The following is a 23,010-nucleotide window of genomic DNA, read 5'->3' on the forward strand; positions in this document are numbered from 1 at the left end:
TTACTCCTGCTGAACCTGTTGATTGCTAACACCCCAACATCTGTCTTTGGATCTTGCCTCTCCTTTCTCGGAGTACACCAATTCCTCTTCTACTTTTTTTTTTTTTTTAATTTTTATTTATTTATGATAGTCACAGAGAGAGAGAGAGAGAGAGAGAGAGAGAGAGAGAGAGGCAGAGACATAGGCAGAGGGAGAAGCAGGCTCCATGCACGGGGAGCCTGACGTGGGATTCGATCCCGGGTCTCCAGGACCGCGCCCTGGGCCAAAGGCAGGCGCCAAACCGCTGCGCCACCCAGGGATCCCCCAATTCCTCTTCTGATGCCAACTTCTCTGTCAATGTGGCCAGCCATTCTGTGACGTTCTAGGGACGTTCCTCCTGGTTTTTCATTTTCTTGCCAGGCCTCTATGAATACGCAACCAACCATCAATATTAAAGCCCAGGCTGTTGAGTACATGGCTAAAGAGGTCCCAATTAATTGCCAAGAATCCTTCTGTTCAGGGAGCCCCGGTGGCGCAGCAGTTTAGCGCTGCCTGCAGCCCGGGGTGTGATCCTGGAGACGCTGATTGAGTCCCACATAGGGCTTCCTGCATGGAGCCTGCTTCTCCCTCTGCCTGTATCTCTGCCTCTCTCTCTTTCTGAATAAATAAATAAATATTTAAAAAAAATCCTTCTGTTCAACTTTCTTGGTCTACACAACAGTAGCTGCCTCTCAACCCTAAGAGTTGTGACTTTTTTTTAAATTTTTTTTGAGTTGTGACCTTTTTAAGGTTTTTTTTTTCTTTTGTAATTGTGGTAAAATATACATAATGTGGTGTCCCACTCCATCAGATGCAGGCTCCCAAATGTGGGACGATGATCAGGTGGAAGCCGGTGGCGCGGGGAATGAAAGGATTCACCCAAGGCAGAACACGGGAGACAGAAGTTTATTGAATACACTGCAAAGTGGTGGAGGGACAGGACAGCAAAGACTGTCTGCAAAGAGGCAGTGAATGGGAGCTGTATTTAAAGTAGGAAGTGAGGAGGTATGGGGACTATGGAATTTTCTCCTTTTGGGTAATTGCACCTGGTTGTAAGTAGCCCATTGGTCAGTTAGGGACTATGGATTTTTTAAGCTGGGTTGCCTGATGGGTCTGTATGTATTCACCAGGTGGTCACTTGGGCCTTTTTACCTTGAGCGAGTTTCCATTACTCAAGTCTGTCGTCTAAAAGTGGCCTCTACCCATAACATAAAATTTACCATTTTACATGTACAATTCAGTGGCATTATGTACATTCACAATGTTGTGTAACTATCACCACTAATTCTAGAACTTTCTCATCATCCCAAATAGAAACTTTGTTAAAACAAAACAAAATAAATAAAAAGAGTTAAATTTATAAGTTTTTTTTAAACTTATAAAGGACATTTCCAGTCTTGTCATTCTCATTAAAAAATCTTTCATTGTGCCTTCAAATTCCTACTGAATAAACATAAATTTTCTTAGTTTAACATTCAAGGTCCCCTCCCCATGATTTGCCCCAACTGGTTTAATTTCTCATTATACATGATGCTAAACTCTAGCCAACTGGATGATTTGTCATTCCCTAAAAGATGCTCCTGATACTTAAGTCTCTCCATCTGGAATGAATATCCACCCTCCTCAATGCTACCTATCCGAATTCTTCTCATCTTTCAACCCTCATCTGAAATGCCATTTTCTTCATGAAGTCTTATGTTTTTAAATTCTGCCTGAAAAATTCTTTCTTTTAAAGTTCCATACCGGGGATCCCTGGGTGGCTCAGCGGTTTAGCACCTGCCTTCAGCCCAAGGTGTGATTCTGGAGTCCCGGGATCAAGTCCCACATTGGGCTCCCTGCATGAAGCCTGCTTCTCCCTCTGCTTGTGTCTCTGCACCCCCCCTTCTCTCTCTCTGTGTCTTTCATGAATAAATAAATATTTTTTTAAAATAATAAAAGTTCCATACCACCTGCCCATATTCTTTTGGCACTTTCTACTATATATGATGATTATTTCTTTACATCTTATCTCACTCCATAGACGCTATTTGTTAAGGAAAGCACTAATAGGCAGCAGGGAATTAAGAGCACTCCTGGTTCCCTGGATCAGCTGTGTCATTTCTTAGTGAATTTGGATGAGTTATTTACCTCTCTGAGCTATAGTTTCTTCATCTGTAAAATGGAGATAAGAGTCAGGTATTTAGAACAGTGCTTGATACATTAAATGCCAAAAAAAATAAATAAATAAACAAATGAACAATTTGTCTTTGTATCTTCCACAGAGATTAGTATAATGTTATGTACAAATTATTGCTAAATGTTTGGCTGAACGAATAAATAAGGCAGACTAGATACTACATAAGTGACAATTAAAGTCAGGAATTCAGCTGGATTTTTCTGGTACCTTTTCCTTTGTTTTGCCTTTCTCTGTTTCTGTCTAGGCTTCAGGGGTAAGGAGCCAGAATTGGTAAGATAGTGGGTAAGCAAGTTTTTGTTTCAAGTCATCAAATGCTTTTTAAGTAATCCAGCTTGGACACTAAAATGGGAATGAGTGAAAATCATACCCCCAATGCTCTCAGAATAGGCTAATTCTTTAATATTGCTATGCTTCCCAATCTATATTATAATTATTATTTATATGATTGTATCCCCTGCTAGATTACAAATTGAAGGGAAGACACTATCTTATTCCTTCATTTAGCAAACATTTATGTGGCACTTACTATATGTTAGGCACTATTCTAATAGTTGGGAATACAACAATAAGCATAATAGAAAAACAAATTCTGGTTCTAGGCACATAGTTGATGCTTAAGTTTACAGAATAAATGAAGAGGAAATTCTAACAATAAGGGAATCCTCAAAGGTCCTAGGATGTAGATTTCTGGTCCTTACACCAGTAAGTACCAACTGTCTGGGAGTAAGAGTGCACTTACATATATATATATATACATATTTCATTTGGTTTGTTCTTTGCAATTCACAGTCTCCTAGAGTTCCCTGAGGGTTATAGAGCTATTTCATAGCACCAGGGTATCATGTATTGTGTATTCTTTAAATTACAAAATGTTTCTATAAAATACAGAATACAAATACTATCAGTTAAAATTAAATGACTACATTTGAGGAACCCCAAACTACATTACTGCTCACCAAGGATGCTAACTGGTCAAAATAGGCATGGAGGTTCCCCTACTGCCTTTTTGACAAGAGATTCCCCATTTAACAATGCCTCCAAAGGCCAAACCTATTATCTGAATAAGGACACTTCTGAAAGTAAAAGGAGGAACTTATTAATTATACAGGACCATCAGGTAAAATCCAGGGGCCCTGACAAACCAGACACATGGTCGCCCATTACACTTCTCATTGCCACTGGGTTTTAGGCTGTAATTGCTTCTAGCACAGAAAACTTGTACTATCCATATTCTTCTCCATAAAACACTAAGATTATGTTTCAAGTCAAAAGTAAACTTTTCCCAAGGCAAGTCAAATTTTTATTTCCAATCCATCAGGTATCCTGTACTTTCTGGGAAAAGGCATGTTTATGTGCAGAATTCAGAATCCTGACTAAAGCATGATAAATGATTTTCAATCAAATAATTACAACTGTTTTCTCTTGGGTCAAATTTCAGTAGGCTCAAAGTAACTAAGTGCCAAAGTGTTTTCATACAGTTTTCCAAACAGAAACTCAAAGTGCAAAACGGATAATGTGATCATCTAACAGCTAAAAGTTCAGTTAAAAAAATACATAATTTGGGGGGATGCCTGGGTGGCTCATCGGTTGAGTGCTTACATTTGGCCCAGGGTGTGATCCTGGAGTCCTGGGATTGAGTCCCACATTAGGCTCCCTGCATGGACCCTGCTTCTCCCTCTGCTTGTGTCTCTGCCTCTCTTTCTCTCTCTCTCTGTGTCTCTCATGCATAAATAAAGTCTTAAAAAAAATACCTTGATGGGTTGTTTAAGAAAAAAAATACATAATTTTTCCTACAGAATATATTTTCCAGGTTGATACATCAGATTTTAAAAATATGAAAATAGAAAAGTTACAAGATACAGAGATCATGGTAGATTATTGCTCCTTCCATATTGGACTTCTGCTAAATCTGTTGTACCCTATAGGTAGATTTATAAACAGTCATAATCTAGATAGTTTTTTCAAAAGCTGCTTAAGGAGCTATCTAAAGATGCATGGTCTGAAAACTCAAGCCAAACTTTTGGTGGGCACTGATGCAATCATTTTATTACAGCTTCAGGGAAAAATGTATGATTAACTGTATGATACTATATGCTTATACTCCAATTGTATATATGATTACATCAAAAATTCATAGACTTCAGGTTTTCTAAAATGATATTAACTGTTAAGTCAATGTAGAGAGATCTTAAAATGTTTCTGTACTAACAGTTACATATAGAATATAACAGCACAATTTTTTAATCTTAGAAAAAAGTGCAGTGATATGGTACTGTATGTATAATGGAAGATTACTTAAAATTATTTCTTTCCTTTAACAAATAATAAGATAAATATATATTCTTGACTCTAAAAACGGATTCTTTTATCAGCTAAGTAAATATTAGAACATCCATTAGATGCATAGCAACATACTTAGAACTTACCTAAAATGACAGAGCCTCAAACAGACCTCAAAGTTTCTTCAAAGTATAATTCCATGATTATACATTTAAAACTCAAAATATTATCCGTTCTAAAATCTGCAAAGACACAACAGTCTTCCAATTAAAAAAAAAAAAAGCCACAGTCTAAAACCGTGAGTAATGTGTATATGCCATGTTTTTGAGATACTACAGATGGAGCTGCTGACACAGATGAATAATACATTAAGTTGAAAATCAAATACTAACTTGAGGTATTATTAATCTTCAATATTTTTATATTTTGATAGTAAGTTTTCTTATTTCTCAGAGGGAAACTGAGGGAAAAAATTTTTTTTTCAGTGGGCCAGCTGTATTAGTTTAACCTCTGGGTGGGGAAAGAGGAGGGCTGCTTGCTGAGTAGCTAAGGTCAGTCATGTAAGTGCTCTAGGCCTACCTGATTAACCTCCAATAAAAACCCTGGACACTAAGGCTCAGGTGAGCTTCCCTGGTTGACAACATTTATCTGTGTTATCATACACTGTTGCTGGGAGAATTAAGCAAGATCTGTGCAATTCTACCAGGAAGCCAAGTGGAACTTTGCACCTGGTTTCTCCTGGACTTTGCCTTATGTACCCTTTTCCTTTGCTGATTTAATCTGTATCATTTTGTTGTAATAAACTAAAGCCATGATAGAACACATTTCCTGGATCTTGTGAGTTCTTTCAGCAATTTACCTGAGGGTGATCTTGGGGACTCCAACACAACCTATAATACAATAAAATTCTTATTTAATAAAGAAGATTTCTTCTAATTTCAAGGTTTGTTGTCAGCAACCTCATTTCCAAACATGTAGAAATAGCATTACACATCCATAGGAATACCTTCTAATATGTAGGTTCTTTTTTGGCCAACTAAAAGGATAACGGTGACTTGGCCAGGTGTAGGAAGCAACTTCTGATAAATGATGTAAGTATGGCCCCACTACCACTATTTCCCTTCTTCAACGAGGTCCTGAGGAATCTTTAGGGAGTCTTTGGAATAGAATCATCAATGCTTTCTCCTCAGTTGTTACTTCTGATCTGTACTTGAGGAGAAAAGAACTTTCTCAATTCTTCTATCCTCAGGGTAATTCTGTGCTTTTAAAAAACAAAGCATATGTCAAGAACCACCTGACTAGGCCCAAGATCTCAGGTATACAAAGATACTCTTATCAGCCAAAATCTAGTCAAGACACACCCTTTCTCTGGAAAGTGCAGGGTTGGAGCACCCCAAATACACTGAGCTAAGACTTTATTAATTCCATAAAAGATGCATGGGTTAAAATAGCACCAAGGATTACAGCATTCAAGAGCTTTAGGTTTATCAGATCACAACATCCCAGCAGTGTTGATCAGTGACAGTTCTATCACCTTATAACATTTCCCAATTCCCCCAGTCAGCTTCGCCATTCTCTTTCCCTTAGGGAAAGAGAATTATCAAAGATAATTGTGTAGTATAGAATTACCTACCACCTGTGTAAGAATGAGATTTTTATCTCACTGCTAAGTCAGAAAAAGTATCTTGCTTTTATACAGGTTTTCATTCTAAGTCATAGTCCTTGTGTTAATAAAAAGCCTAGAGTAAATAAACTATACTGTCATGAGCTCACCGAATTCAATGATTTAGGACTCCCTGTCTTTCACTTAAAGTTTTACCTAGTTAAATGCAGAATGGTAAATGGTAATGCTTTGCCTAGGGCTAACCTATGTCCCAATTTTTATTTTCATGCACAGTCCCAGGAACAAATACCAGGCATTATTTTACAGTTCATTATTATCCATGATAGCTACCATACTATGCTTACACATTAACGGTAGTAATATAATGTTAAAGCCTCTATCCTGAAAGAATCACATAGATAAGAGTTGAAACAAAGACCATAGCGTCAAACTGTCTGGAATTGAACCTCAATCTCAATACTTACTAGCTCTGTGATCTTGGTCAAGTTTTTTTTTTTTTTTTTTTTTTAAATCTTTTGTGCCTCAATTTCCTCTTCTGTAAAACGGGAATAATCATAGTGTCTTTCCCAGCTGACTGCTATAGGGATTAAATAAACTCCTATGTGTAAATAACTTAGAATTGTGCCTGGTAGCTGATAAAAACTTACATAAGTAATGACTCTTACCAGCACCATCACCACCACCATTTTTCCAAAGAACTCGGGATTCGACTTACATTATCTCTTTAATTTTCACCTTACTCAAGTGGTAGAAAAAAGGGGCAGTATTAGACCTCTTAACTGATAGGCAGTTGGTATATAGCAACAAGAGTACTTTCTTGAGTTTCATATAACATAGCTGCCTCACTGGGTTCATCTGTAAAATGGGGGTGGAAATAACCTATCTCATAAGGCTGTGTGAAGATTAAGTAAAATATGACCTCCAAAGTTCTGTTTTATGGTATCACAATTCAGGATATATTGATAACACTGCTGTCAGATACTTGGGATTTCAAAATTACCTGGTTCCAGGTACTCAACCACTTCTGCAAGGATGAGATTTTATACACCTTAAAGCATAAACCCCAAAAGGTGCTAGAAGAATAAATTAACAAAAAATTGTCCCCTTCTTTCACATTCCCTGGTTAGGATACATTTCTTCAAAATAGTCAATGTGTGGAGGTTGGAGTATGTCAAGGGCAGAGAGTACCTAAGAAAAGGAAAAAAAAAAAAGTCAAATTTAGAGAACTAAAAAGGAAGCAAAATAAGACATAAATGCAAGTAAATACTATAAATCCTTTAATGAGCTAAGGCTTACTTACAATTGCCCACTGAGGTCAACTAAATTTATCAGTCAGGAAACAGTCCTAAGCATTCAGATGGATTTGTAAACTTACTATGTAAAAGACAATTCTATCTAAACTAAAATGAGAGGGGCAAATGGGTTCTACTACATGCTACCAGACACCTGCATGGAAAGTGTGTTGAAAAGAATTGCCCTATTTTTAACAATCAGTGTTGCTCTAAGAGCATGAGGAGACACACCTACCATTCATTCCTTTACTCCTTCCTCTATGTACTTAGAATGTTTACTAAGTACATTCTACCTGGCAGGCAATGTGGTAGGCTCTCTGGTTATACTGATAAACAAAAGTGATACCATCCTGCTTTCATAATTAGTAGAGAGGAAGGTATTAAACAAACAAGCCAACAGTTACACAATAATATAATTATGACACATATTATCTGAAGGGTAAAAGTCAAGAGGAATGGGGACAAAAAGTTTCCCTGAAGTAACCCTAGGAGGTGAAGGCTGAATAGGAGTTGGTCAGGATATGAGTAGGTAATGTAAAGGCACAGAAGCAAGAAGGAACCAGGCAAATTCTAGAAACATAAATGCCAGTGCTTATGGAACATAGAAGGTGGGAGGAAAACAGACTGGGATAAAATAGAAGAGGAAGGCAGGAGATATATCACATAAAAATCTCTTCAAATTTTGTTAAGCATTTGGATTTTATTCCAAGTACAAAAAAAGAAGTCAGTCACCAGGGTAGAAAGACTTTAAGGCATCTGAAATTCAAGTCCTTTATAAAAGTAGCATACTAACAAAGTCACTTCTGCCTTTGAAACATAATAAATAGGCCTACTTCCCCTACCAGCTGCCCAGCTATTCTTTTAAGTTCCATCTATGATGTCACACTTAAAAATTTGAACATAATCTAACTAATGAGAAATCTGAGGCTCAAAGAATATGGAAGAAGTTATTTAATAGGAAATAAACTGTGTGGTACAAATTCAAATTTTCTATCTTTAGCCAAGTTTTCAAGAAAAAAAATTTTATTATGGAAAATTTCAAACATGTAAAAGTGGACAGAATAGTATCAGGAATGCTCATGTAATCAATACCCAGTCATAGTAACTTACATATGGCCATGTTATGGCATCTATACCTCCACTCTATCTATGTAATTCTGAAGCAAATACCAGACTTATTTCAGCCATACATCAGTAAGTATTGCTAAAAGATGAAAACTTTTATTTATTAAGTAACATGGGGCTTGAACTCATAACCCTGAGATCAAGACCTTAGCTGAGATCAAGGGTCGGACACTTAACCAACTGAGCCACTCAGGCACCCCAAAAATTAAAAACTTTTAAAAAATATAAATAGTGGAAGGGATTATAAGGCAAAGGAGAGGAACTAAGTGGGAAAAATTAGAGAGGGAGACAAACCATGCGAGACTCCTAATTCTGGGAAACAAAAAGGTTGTGGAAAGGGTGGGGGGGATGGGGTAACTTGGGTGATGGGCACTGAGAAGGGCACTTGATGGGATGAGCACTGGGTGTTATGCTATATGTTGGCAAATTAAATTTAAAAATGTAAAAAAAGTTGAAAAGAGATTTAAAAAAGCTCACCTCAAATGCAAAAAAACCTTAAAAATATAGCTATCAAATTAAAAATTTTATGTTTTTTAATACTATCAAATATCTAGTTCTCAAACTTCCAATTTTCTTTCCTTTTTATAAGTTTTTTAGTTTACATCAGGAGCTAAATAAGATTTACATATTATGGTTGATCTGTGTTTTAAGTTATAACCTATCGATTTCTTTTTTTTTTCCCTTGCAATTTACATGTGGAAGAAAACCCTGCTCATTTTTTTTAGCCAAGCATTTGTCACTTTAAAGTTCTAAATTAAGTTAAAATCTGTAATGAAAAAGCCTTTACTCACTTTAAAGCCAGTTACACATAAAAGTTTGAAAATAGTTTAGATGTTTTATAAAGAATCTTGATCTTTTCTTTCTGAATTAAAATGTTCATATGTAGAATCTTGGTATAAAGGAAAGATAACATATCTTTCAGTTTCTTCAAAAAATAATTTTTATCATATAAAAGATAAATTATTTCATTCCTACAAATTAAAAACCCTATAATTAGCTAGTGTCACAAATTCACGCAAGTTCATTTCTCATTATGCGATAGAACAATTTTTAACATGAATATTTGATGTTTGAGGGAGGCAGAAATTAGTGTTTTACTTGACATCTTTCGGACTCTCAACTCTGTATCTGAACAACATACATCCTGTCTTGGGGGAAACCAGAATGCAATGAGTGACAGCGTCCATTAGACAAAGCTATTTTACACTTCAAATCTATCTGCTATAATTAGAGGTTATCTAGAGAAAGTGACAACCATACATTTTAAACCTTGATGGAGAAGAATGAGGCTTTCTTATTCCAGATTTGATGAGGCTTTTTGTGGAAAAGGCATATAAAACAGGGTCAGACATTTGCACTAAAGCATTTAACTGTGATTGTTAGCTTTAAAGGTACAATATTTTAAACTCTGCTTCGAATTTTTTTTTTTTTTTGCTTAGAATTTTTAAAATGCCTGTTGTTTTATATTACTGTTATTTTATCTCAAAATGTTTATCAGAGGATGGCATTCCACAGTGTTTCCAGGGGGGCAAAAACAGTGCTTTTAGATCAGTAGAAATGATCCAGGAATCTCAGAAGCAATGTAAATAAGTGAGAAGGAATAGTACCAGTTTCAAACTCTAGACTTCATGCCTGACTCCCCATTTAAATCGCCTGAGTCCTTCTATAACCCCACTATTATTTGTGGGAATAAAGTGTGTGAGATTAGCCTTATGATGTAAATAGGAGACTCTTGTAAAGACTTTGACTTGTAAGGAGTCAGAGTAACCTAAAATACCACCAACTCTTCATTTTTTTTTTTTTTAAGATTTATTTATTTTGTTCAGAGAGAGAGAGAGAGAGACTGAGAGGCAGAGACACAGGCAGAGAGGGAGAAGCAGGCTCCATGCAGGGAGCCCGACATGGGACTTGATCCCGGGTCCCCAAGATCACACCCCAGGCTGCAGGCGGCGCCAAACCTCTGCGACACCGGGGCTGCCCAACCACCAACTCTTCAAAGGATCTCAAATATTAAAAAAAAAAAAAAAAGCAAGTAGACTTGTCTAATTAAAAAAATGAAGTAAAACACTTCTGTAAATAATGGTCATAACCAAACAGTGTCTCAGCACATTTCTCTAATCTTTTAAGAACTGGAAAAAAGCCGATTACGTGTTTTTAGAATTTTAACTTCTGTTAAAGTTAACAGAAGTTAAACTTCTGTGATGTTAAGATTCACTATAAATTGGTTATACAATGCATAGTGGCTTTTTTTCTTAGCCCTTTACCAATAAAACTACTGTAAATAATCTTAATCCTAAATATAAATACTAGAAATTTAACTGTTCATAAAGACCAGTTAAATCCCATGTTTAGCAAAGGAGCTACCCCTTCCCCATTCTTACTCCCCAATAGATTTTAAGTTCTTTAAAGTAGAGACTATGTAATTACAATCATTTTCAATAGAGTTATAAAATAAAGTATGCCAATCCTATGTGTATATTTTGATTAATTTTACACAAAGTAGATAGTATGATGAATTTTTTACTCCGTGGTTAGAATCTGCATCAAGAAGTTAAATACTTCAACATCCTAGAAGGCCCCCTCATCCCTTTCTGGTCAAAACCCATCCCTGCTCAGAGGTCACCACTATTTTTATTTCCAACAGATTCGTTTTTCCTGTCCTTGAAATTTTTATTGAATTGAATCACGAAGAATTATGTCTTTTGTGTATATCTTTTTTCCTTTACTGTTATGCCTATGAGATTCAACCTTGTTGACGTGTGGATCAGTGGTTCATCCTTTTTATTGGTGTAGTATGCGAACGGAATGTAACACAATGTACTTATGCAGAGTACTACTGGCCGACATTTGGGTTGTTTCCAATTTCTAGGATATGAAAAAGCAGATATGAACACTCTTGTACATGTCTTTTGATGGATATATGATTTGTCTTGAGTATACTGAGGAACAGAACTGCTGGACTGCTGGGTAGGTATGTATTTACCTTTAGTAAAAACTGCCAGTTTTCTTAAGTAGTTTTACAAATTTACACTCTTACCAGCAATGTTAAGAACTTCAGTTGATTTGCATTCTTGTCAACAGCAGGTATTGTCAATCTTTTTGATTTTAGCCATTCTGGTGGGTATATTAGTATCTCATTATGCTTTTAGTTTACCTTTCTCTGACAACTAATGACTTCGAGCACTTTGTCATATGCTTATTAGCTATTTGGTTATCCTCTTTTGTCAAATTCCTAAGTCTTTTACTAATGGGCAAAAGTTCTTAATTTGTAGAAGGTATTTGTAAGATATATGATGTTTAGATACAGAATTTATAATTAGAAAAATGTCAAGTAAAATACTTACTTCTAATGGTCTTCCTCAGATGCTAAATATTTATAATTGTCTATCACATAATATGTTCTGGAAACAAGTTTTTTGTTGAATATATGTCTGAGGTCTGTCCTTCCATTCTATTAACTTGATGAGCATTAGCTCTTAATGTTAATGCTGTCCAGTTTCAATTTTTTTTTTTTTTTTCAATGGTTAATGCTTGGGGTATTAGGGTGGCTCAGTCAGGTAAACTTGATTTTGGCTCAGGTCATGATCTCAGGGTTGTGAGTTTGAGCCCTGCATCAGGCTTCATGCTGAATGTGGAGCCTGCTTAAGATTCCCTCTCCCTCTGGCTGTGTTCCCTGACTCAATCAATCAATCAATCAATCAATCAATCAATCAATCAATTTTAAAAAATGGCTAATGCTCTTAATGAATTCTTTGCTTATCTCAAAGTCTTAAAGATATTTTCCTACATTTTATTACAGAAGCTTTATCATTTTACCTTTTACATTTAAGTCTACAATCTATTTTGAGTTAATTTATATATCTGTTGTGAAAGACTTTGTTTCTTCAAGACTGTCTCGGGTATTTTAGGTCTTTTCCATGTCCATAAACTTTAGAATGTTTGCCAATTTCCTCACACACATACATACAAACACTGCTGGGTTTTTGACTGGGATTACACTGAATATAGAGCTCAACTTGGAGAGAACATACATATTAACCAAACAGAGTTTTCCAAGTCATGAACACAAGAATGTGTTATTTTAAATACACCAAGAATCTGCCCAGTACCACAAATTTTAGGCAGAGAGCCAGCAAAACCAAATTTATTGAAAAGCAATCTAGTCTACAGCATCCTTTGCCTTTTCACACTCCTTAGCAGCAGAAACATTAGCATTAATAATGTCTGCAGCTAAACAGTATGTCTGCATTCAGGGAAGGGTCCTATTGGCACCAAATCGGTAGGATTCTTTATCCTACTTATGAACTCAAGGCCCTGAGTTAGGTCAGACTATACAAAAGAAAGTGAATCATTTTTCTTTGCCTCTCCTACCTCCTCTTTGTCTTCTCTATTCTCCTAGAGTCTTTTTCAGAATTAAAAGATTAGAAAAAGTAACTCCAAGAGAGAGATCATTGAGGTTATCATTCCAGACTCAGAGATTTCCTTTTTCTCTCACTTTCATTTACTTACTCATTCTTCAAATAGACTGACTGCTTACTGCACACTTAGTGCTATTGCCTAAGGGCAAGAAAAAGCCCCAGATTTGTATTGCAGGGGATCTTTGTATGAATTAGTGGACCCTAAGGGGGTTCCAAGTGGGTTTTAGAGGACTAGTAAAAGTCTAACATGACATGAATATTTTGTGTATGTGCATCCTTCCAAAAGAGCTTAGCTTTTATCAGAGCTTTTATCAGAGATTCAAAAGAGTACAAAACTGAAAAAAAATCATGCCTTTTCCATAATGATAATATGACAGATAATATGACTGTTACATGTGTGCATAAATGCACTCACAAGTGCACAGGTGGGTGAAGTAGAGAATATTTTTGCCAAATTTTAAAATAGCTCAGACTTTGACTAGACTCTAGTGATAAGCCTAGCCAACAACAACCTATAGAAGGTTAAAACCATTACTCTTTTCCTAAGTTACTACATCAAGGTGAATCTATCCTTAAGATGATGAACCAAACGTCCTTTAAAGAAAAAAAAAAGTGTGTGTGTATATTTCAATCAGTCAGATCAACTAAAATCAATGAATTTGATACAGTGACTTTTTTGAAAACGCAAGCTGTATATACTCAATGTGGGGCTTGAACTCACCACCCTGAGGTCAAGAGTCACATGCTCTGCTGACTAAGCCAGCCACACACACCCCTTATGCTGTGACTTTGAAAGTTCCATTCAAAAGAAAATCCAAAGCCTCCCAGGGCTTTGTAGATATTCTCTGACACATTAAAAGCATCCAAATTAAAATTCAACTTTCCTACAATGACCAGGTTAATCTTTCTAAATGCCATTTTCATCATGACCTTCTTTTCTTCTCCTTCTTTCAATCAAATCTTAATCTCAAAAGGCTCATCTTAAAGTTTACATCCTCCTCCATGTTTAAATGCATCTTTGGGCTTCTTAGGTCCACAACAATTTATCTTTTCCATCATATTATGGCACTTGTGTGGCAGTATTCATCTGAGCTTTAGAAATTAGAGATCCTTGGGCCTCAACCCCAGAGATTCCAATTTAGTGGGTCTGGAATGAGACCTATGAATTTAGCCTTTTAAGGATCACCTTGGGTGATTATAACATACTTCTAGGTTTGGTTCCCCACCTTTTTCCATGTACAGAACACAGACTATCTTGCATTAATGCTTAACCATGCAGGCAGTCCTCCCAGAGCACTGTAATCATAGTATATTCATTACATTACTAAACTCTTTAAGGATACAAAGCCCTAGAAGCTAATGTAGTTTAGGAATATAGGATGTGTAGAATAAGTGTTTATTGAATTAATGAACATGGTCTCTGAAGCAAGACAGACTCCAGTCTTGTGCCACCCTGACTTTAGGCAAGTTACTTAACTCAAAGCTTTGGTTTCCTCCTCTGCAAAGTAAGGATAATAAGCCCTATCTGACAAGATTTTTAAGGATTACATGAATTAATGTATGGAAAGCACCTAGCATACATTCTGACATAGAGTAACAAGTGTTAAATACATGATCCCTCAAGGACATTTTAAACCTTTTTTGTAACCTCCACATGACCTAGCACTGCCTCTATACAGGACACAATTAATAGACATTTGTTGCCTTAATTACATCAAATTCCAGTTGCTACTTAAGAATGGTATTCCATACATACCAGGTTTGTGGTCCTGAGATGCATCTGTAGATCTCAGAGCATAGCTAAATTCATGATATATAAAATAGTGGCACCATATTATCTTCATCTCTAACGTCTCACTTTTGAATATTCCCACAGAAGTCACAAGCGCTCACTTATGACAGAGCTCAGGAGCTCTAATTGATTGCTGTGTTTTGATAGGTATGATTTTCAAGAATTTAGTTTGTTTCTTTTTTACACTACTCACTGACACTATCTTTGTAACTACCTATACCTATAGTTACTCCATAGAAACAAGTCACGAGCAATGATACCAATATATATAGATAGCAGCCTATTACACCATCTCTCCATAAAGGATAGGTCTGAAAAGAAGCCAAGATAGGTCTGAATACAATAAACCATTGAATTATTTAGTAAGCAAATTTCTAATGCCTCTTTCAAAAAATTTCTTCACCATAGATCCCTTTACTTGAGTCTCTAACAATGTAAATAAGGTTTGTCCTCTTTAATGTTGGGGTGGTACGCACATGTAAGAAATAACTAAGCAAGCACTAGACATCATCCTAAATCACTTACAAAATTGAGCGACTAGTCATAAAATAGCAACTCAAGTGGTCTTTTCAAAGTCACTGAAACAAACACATTTTTAGCCAGTTCCAATTGACTGAAAGACCGTAATAACTTTTTTAAAAAGTTAAGGAAAATGGAGGTCAGGAGGAGTTATCAATAAAATGAAATATGTCAAAGCAAGGAGTTTCAAGTAAACATTATCTGTTTGATATTCCTAGTTCTATCAAATACCTTAAACTTCTACAAATTTCTTCTTAAAGTGAGACCTACACTTTGGCCAAAGTTCTAAAGGTTCCTGTGCAAAGGAAGCAGATTCATGAGGAAGCATTACATTTCTGAAAAGTTTTTATTTTAGCAATTAAAATAACATAGGTTGAGTATCAAATGCAGAACGTGGGCAGGTTTTCTTTTCACATGAAATCGAAAACTCAAGAATCCAATGCTTACATTCCCAGGCAAATTTTACATGTATCAAACATTTAATTAAGGATTGAAGAGAAGCTATATCTCAAATCACAATGATTCTATTTACCCATGAGTCTTGACATCTCTAAACATAGTCATTAATAAGCTAACCTATGTTACTTTAACAGCTATACTGTTTCTTAAGAAACGGTTTTCCTACATCTTTAAAATAATCTCTGATTAAAAATATTAAAGGTTAAGAATAAAGCATTTAAAATCAGGGACCAATTATTTCCACTTAAGTCATTCATTCTACATATTATACTCTTTTTATGTTAAATAGTAGTATTGTTCCTCAGCTAACTATTAACATTTGCTTTACATCAATTAATATTATTTATCTGTTGATCAACACATCTTAGAATTCACTTAAACTTGCTCATTGTTCACAAAACAGTTTAATTTGTCTCAGGTTCCCAAACTTAATAATTTGCACATTTCCTTTTTAACTCTTTTGCTCTCTACTAACACAATTAAGCATGCGTAGGAAATAGCTTATCCTAAATACCCAATTAAACTTACATTATCATGTTTAAAAAAACACAACATCTTCAATTCCCGGAAGACCCTTTTGCAAGAGACCAGATTCTGGAAGACGTTGGGCATCTTTTTGAGTGCTACTCTCTTTCCATCTCTTGGATCTGTTACTGACCTAAAGAAGCAATATTTGGGGGAGAAGGAAAAAAAAAAAAAAGAGAGAGAGAGAAATCAATTCTAAACTTTGTTCTTCAATGTTTCAGAGCAGGACAATTATCCTTATCTTAGACTACTCAATCTACTTAACAATGCTTAAGGTATCAGTGAGAAAGAATATTTAAAACAATTATACACTTAAAACCAAAGAGAATGTTTAGCTCATCCCACTTAATTGCCATCCTATTTTTTTTAATCCTCCTCTAAATTTCTATAAATACTTTCTGAGAGGTCACTTAGCAAAACATCTCAGGAGGATTCTTAACGATAAAGCCATTTTTTTTTGTTTTTTTGATAAAGCCATTTTAAAGATGAGTGGGGAAGTATAGATTAATACAGCTAAAGTCAAATTAGTTTCATGCTTCATGTTCAGAACCACATTCAAGATGGAAAAGATGTTCATTCAGATACCATTACATTTAGTTCAATATGGAGAAAACAGTTTTATTATTTTGGCTTCTTACATAAATGAACATCTTTTAGTAATATGAATTTCAATCCCACTAGTAGCTGAACAGTGTCTCTTCCTCAGAAGTCCTGAGTGCCAGCTTAGGGCTGTAGCTTCTGGGTTATGAAGACCTCTTCCCTTTTGCTTCTTACAAGGCTCTTGGTATGTCAGTTGCCTCCCGTAATTTCTTTCTTTATTTTTTTTTCTGTAATTTCTTTAATGTTCAATGCCCCCCCCACACACTTTTTAATCTTTTAGTCTTCTAATACCTGTATAACCAATTTCTTGTATTAAATTTCCCTGTTTGACATACTAGTATGGTTTCCATTTTTCTGACTGGACCCAAATGATACATATAAAATCAGTTAAAGGAAACAAAGCACTAAATTTGTTAAATACGACCAACTGACCATTTTGCAAGTGATTATTCATGAATTATCTTAAAGAAAGCTGGTTTCCTTTCCACCCATCACCTATCACTGGTTGTCCCTGTAGAATTTATTCCTGTCAAATTTATTTTGTTGATTCCTGCCTACCATCTATCAGTTCTAGGTTCAGTCATCCAATGCTTTGGTTACCCCTCCCAGATCTGTGTCATTTAAAAGTCTAAAGGTCATCAATGACTTTATCCACGTTATTAAAATTTAGAACAGGACAGAATAGATCTCTGCAACAGTTACAATACTAGAAACCACCCATGAGTCTGGCATCAAATTATTATTCATTAATTACTTATTTAATATAGTATTATTTATATCAGTTATATATTATATCAGTTTATTTCTTCATCTTGCCCACAAGAAATCACTCATCAAGTTGCCTTCCTGAAAACGAAGCATTCCTATTATCTACTAACCTGTCTAAAAACTATACCAAACTTCTTTATAAATTCATCTTTGTGATCACTACTTCTTTTCCTTGTGAAAAGAAAAGTGCTTGTGAAACTCTTAAATGGTGCATTCCAGTATATAAACAACATGAGAACTCTATTCTTCCATGGACTCAAAATTTGGTAAAACAAGAATTGCAATTTTTAGATGTTCAGTGGCTTAAACTGCAATTCAACTAAGAAACCTAACATTAGTGATTACTGCTTAAAAAACACCTACCCAGTGCTCATTTTGGCAACACATAACATAGATTATGAACATAACAAAGATTAGCACGGCCCCTGTCCAAAGATGACATGTAATTTGTGAAGTATCCCATATTAAAAACGAAACAAAATCAAATCCTAACCCAAATCCACAACACTACCTAAAAAATTCATATAAACTAGGTTAAGTAAAACAGGAAGGAAACTCGGTATAGTATATTCAGATTGTTAAAAATATTTTTTTCTATTTAATACACCACTTCTATAACTAACTACTAGAAGACAAAAATGTCAATGAAATGAAATAGCAAGGAAGGAAAATTTGAACCACACATTGTGAACCACACATTGTGTTTAGTTGTCAATGTCTCTTGAGTCTTCCTTTTGTTTTTCTTGAGTCTTCCTTAATGCAGAATAGTTATTTAGCATCTTTTGTCTTTCATGACATTGCCATTTTTGAAGAGTATAGGCTACTTATTTGTAGACTGCTCCTCATTTTGGGTTTGTGTGGTGTTTTCTCATGATTAGATTCAGGTTATGCATTTTTAACGGTAATAACGCATAAGTGATGCCTTCTCAGTGCAACTTACTAGGAGGCACATGAATTTTCCCCATTTCTGGTGATTAATTTTGATAACTTGATGAAGTGTCGGTCAGGTTACCACATTGCAAAATTACTATTTTTTTCCCTTGATAACTGTGTAACTGTTTATTCCTCATCAAACTCTGACCCATGACCTTTAGCATCCACTGATGATTTTTCTTGAGTCAACTATTACTGATGTTTGCCAAATGCTGGCTTAATTTTAACGTCTTCAAACAGCTAGTCTACACAATAAATGTTCATTTTAAAAAAATGAGTAAGTTGATTTAACACAAGGCCCTTCCCCCAGGCCTCATACAGCAATACTTCCCAACTTCTAACTTTTTTTTTTTTTTTTTTTTTTAACTTCTAACTTCTTATTGGTCTTGACTCTACTGTAGTGAGGAGAACTGCTCTAAGATAAACCCACTCCTGGCTCAAGGTTAGTACTGAGCCTTGCAATGTTTTAAGGTAAAATTCAAAAGCAGCATTTTATTATTCATGCAAAAGCCAGTCATGCCTGTGGCTGGTAACAATATAACTCTAATGAATGTGAATGGCTGTACAGTAATTTCACACCATGTTGAGTTTGTTCTCTCTTAACCTGAGGTAGCAGATGCTTTAGTTCAGCACAAACAGTACCACAGAACACAGATAAGTGTGGAAGCCTGTTACACGGGAATTCTTTTATTTTCTTTGTTACTGAAAGGCTTGCTGTGCTTAGTTCCTCTGTGACAGCAATACCCTGGTTATTCCAACTGTACTTGTTAATGAAGCTCCAGCTGTAGAAGTAATAAACAACATTTAGGGCAACTTGCCTCGTTTTAGAAAAAAAAGGAGCCATCCCGTGATCAACAGTTCACTTACTGGTCAGTTACTTTCTCTACTAAATACTGGAAGCTCTACATAAAACAGTGCATCTGTCATTTCACCTCATTATCTTCATGAGGAATCAAGTTACACTAAAATAAGTATTTACTTCGTAACTTTTAAATCAATATTTGATTCTGTAAACTATATTAAAAATACAGTTCTAAGTGTTGTAAAAAAGAATCCTTTCTTACATCTGCCTGAAGAATATCAATCCTTCTCTAATACTGAGAATACCAGTTTAACTTTTTTTAAAACAGCCAGAAGAATCCACAAGCCATTCTTCAGAGAAATATAGTCAGCCAAAAGAGTGCAAAACCAAAACAGGAACCTTTTTAGATCTGGTGTGGTTGTTTTGTTGTAGAGCTTTCTTATTCCCAGGAAACTCTGACTACTTGCCACAAATCTGCTTAAATTACAGATAAGTAGAAGGATTGGAATGAAACAAGAATGAAGCTTATTGGGGATACATTCTTAGGCACTAGAACCTAATATTACAACAGCTTTAAATTATAGTATAACTTTAAGTTTAACAACTAAACAAGAATCTCCAAGAAATTAAATGTTCTTCATTCATTTTACACGTAGAATCTTTTCCCTACATGGTTTAGTAGTTTTTAAGTTCATGTTTCTGCTACAGGTTTTTATTCAAAGCAAATAAATAATTTATAATGAGAATGTTTCACTCGGATTGAGAAAATCAGGTTCTTCTATTCACATAAACTTATAATCAGCAATCTTCTATTTTTTTTTTTTTGCTATACACACTACAATTACTACGTCAACTGTACCAATACAGTATGCGTCTCAGTAACAGAACCTCCTAACTAGATTCTAAATATTTAGATTATTGCCTTTGCATTCATTTCCTTAAAAGTTATTTTTACTTGTATTAAGTCAGCTTTCATAGTTAGATACTTTGTTCCATCAGTTAGGGTTTTCTGATATTTGGTTTTTCTTTTATGTTTATCCAAATTTGGTATTTGCTGAGTTAGCTTTATACATAAGAAAGAGATCCTTTTCCTTTTTTTCAAGATACTTCTACTAAACTGATACTTAAATTTGTTAATCTGATATTATAAGGAGAAAAGACCCTATATAACAGCTAAACCAAAGCAGTGAGATGGTTCATTCTTTTTCTAATATCCTAACATTTTACTATTGATCAGAAAAAGCAAAACATATACATTTAATTGAAAGAGTTACATATGAGCTTAAACATCCTCTAATTCTGTGATCAAACAAGTATAAATAACAATGATCCCGGCAGGTGAGGCATCCATGGGCCATCCATTCTGATCTGTAGTGAGATAATTAAAGGTCCTGATAAGGGAGGAGAAATAAGACACAAATTATCCAATAGCAGGTTGTCATATTCATTTTCAAATACTTGTTACCAATGGATAAGATCTAAGTTTTAAGACCCCAACTCCCCATCAATAATCATAATTAAGTTAAAACATAAGTGCAAAATCCTTTTATACTAATTATTATTGACTCAAGAACACTTTTTTGTTCTTTAGACCATGAATTAATAATTAGCTCCATTCTTGCTGCAGATGCTGGGAAAGACATAGAGATTCTTACTCCTCACTGTCAAGTATCTTTGTGAGGAGTAGGACTTGCCTGCAGGAAAGTTTCCACACTGTCTTTTCAGTAGGAATTTTCTCATGTTGGAAAGTGAACATGACACAGCCTAGCCTGCCAAGTATAGGAAGTTTTCATGGCCCACTAGCCACAGTCCTCTCCTAGAAACAGATCCATGAATATTGTATGGGAAGGAGAACCACCTGCAATGAAAGACAGGTTTCTGTACAAAGCCACAAAGGAAAAAAATCAAAACTGTGCCTCCTTCTTACATTTATCAATTTGTGGCAAAAAAAATTATAAAAGATAACCAAAACAAAACTATGTCACATAAAAATGTGCTTTTAATCCCAATGATGACTTCTTAAAAGATATGTGCTTAGGAAAAGGAAAACTGAGAAATATAAAGATTTCCTTTAAAGAATGGAGATTTTTGTTGCACATTAGGTTTATAAATATAGAACATACCAAATGAAAAAAAAGGATGGGTTTGTTTACACAGTAGGTTTATAACACATGGTTTTGATGATATCGAAAAATTACAATGAATTCAGAAATGCAAAGTTCACATCACTGGAAAAAATTTGTTTTTAATTACGTATTATTCAATATTTTAGTGGCTAATATTTTAATAATTACTTAAAATATAAGTCCTAATATGCTGTTAAAAGCAAACTGAACATACCAACCAACATACCAGTAAAATGTAATTTTTGAAATAAAAAGAAAAATTTGAATATGGCTTCGAATTATGGTTATAAATCAAATGTCCCTATTTTTTAGGAATGTATACTTAAGTTTATCTATAGGTGAAATGACATGAGATTTAAGATTTGCCTTAAAATACTTTATCAAGGATTGTTGAAACAAATGAAGCAAATGTTGATAATTATTGAATCTGGTGGTTGGTATAATAAAGTAAAACTATTAAAGAATGAAGAAACTTGTCAAAATAAAAACATTGAAATAAAAAAAATTAAAGATACTATTTATAATATAAAAAAACATCCAGTATCTCGGATTAAAGTTAACAAAAGCTAAGTAAGCAAGATTTCTACATAAAAAGACTAAAAAACATTAGCAAGAGAAATTAAAGATATAAATGAACGGAGAGACATACCATATTCATGGACTAGAAAACTCAATACTATAAAAATTTCAATTCTCCCCACCCAAACTGATTTATACAGATTCAGTGAAATTCCAGCCAAAACCCCCAAAAGGTTTTCTCTTTGTGGATCTATACAAATCAGTTCTAAAGTCTTTATGGAAATGCAAATATGCCAAGAACTGCTGAGATACCCTTGAAGAAGGTGGGAAAAAATTGCTCTACCATATATGAAAACCTAACATAAAGCTAAAATAGTTTAGATAGTGCAATTTTGGAGCAAGATCAATGAAACAGAAATATGACCCCAAAACATTCTCACATATACAGACATGTGACTAATCATAAAGGTGTCTTTGTAGACAGGTAGTCTGTGCCATATGCTACTGTCTCACAGCTTCAAACCTATCGGTCTAAACACAACTCTATAATATCGGGACTCTGCAAACCATATTTTGGTTTTGCCAACTAGCTCCATGTTAGGCTCTGCTAATACAGGGCTTTAGAGCAGACTACAAGGCCAGAGGAAAAGGGAACTTGCCCCTTCCTGTGGGCTTTCTGTCTGTCTCTTGTTTCTGTGTCACCCTAGCAATAATACTTCTTCACTCCCAGCAGTGGCAATGCCTTTCTATAACTGCAGTTGAACCCAGTTTATAGTTTTCCCACTTGCAGAACCAGCCTCACTGCATCCTCCACCTCAGACACCAGCACTAGTGAGTCTGTATCCTCTCCTTAGATATCTGAATTCCTGCTACATGGGGTTCTAAGTCTTAATAATTCCAACTTCTTCCATGATATTCCTCTAGCCATAGCTAGAGGTAGCTGTTACTTTCATGATATCTTAGTTTTCTATTCTTGTCTAACTACAACTTTAAACTTTACAAACAACTTTACAGCGAATTAGCATTCCCTTCTC

General features: G+C 35.1%; 1 protein-coding gene and 1 non-coding gene across 2 annotated transcripts in view; one reads left to right on the forward strand and one right to left on the reverse strand.

The window, feature by feature from the left end:
- NLK (nemo like kinase) overlaps positions 1–23,010 on the reverse strand; it is a 158,525-nt gene that overhangs the window by 50,887 nt on the left and 84,628 nt on the right. Inside the window, exons 2-3 of the mRNA XM_041724931.1 lie at positions 16,232–16,361; positions 7,231–7,286 (exon numbers count right to left, since the gene is read on the reverse strand). Of these exons, the coding sequence (XP_041580865.1) occupies positions 7,231–7,286; positions 16,232–16,361 (186 nt within the window). The remainder of the gene's footprint in view (positions 1–7,230; positions 7,287–16,231; positions 16,362–23,010) is intronic.
- LOC121474327 lies at positions 17,963–18,065 on the forward strand. Its single transcript, XR_005983339.1, has one exon. It is a non-coding gene; the product is annotated as a U6 spliceosomal RNA (small nuclear RNA).

This window comes from Vulpes lagopus, chromosome 12, assembly GCF_018345385.1.
Source record: "Vulpes lagopus strain Blue_001 chromosome 12, ASM1834538v1, whole genome shotgun sequence".
NCBI lineage: Eukaryota > Metazoa > Chordata > Mammalia > Carnivora > Canidae > Vulpes > Vulpes lagopus.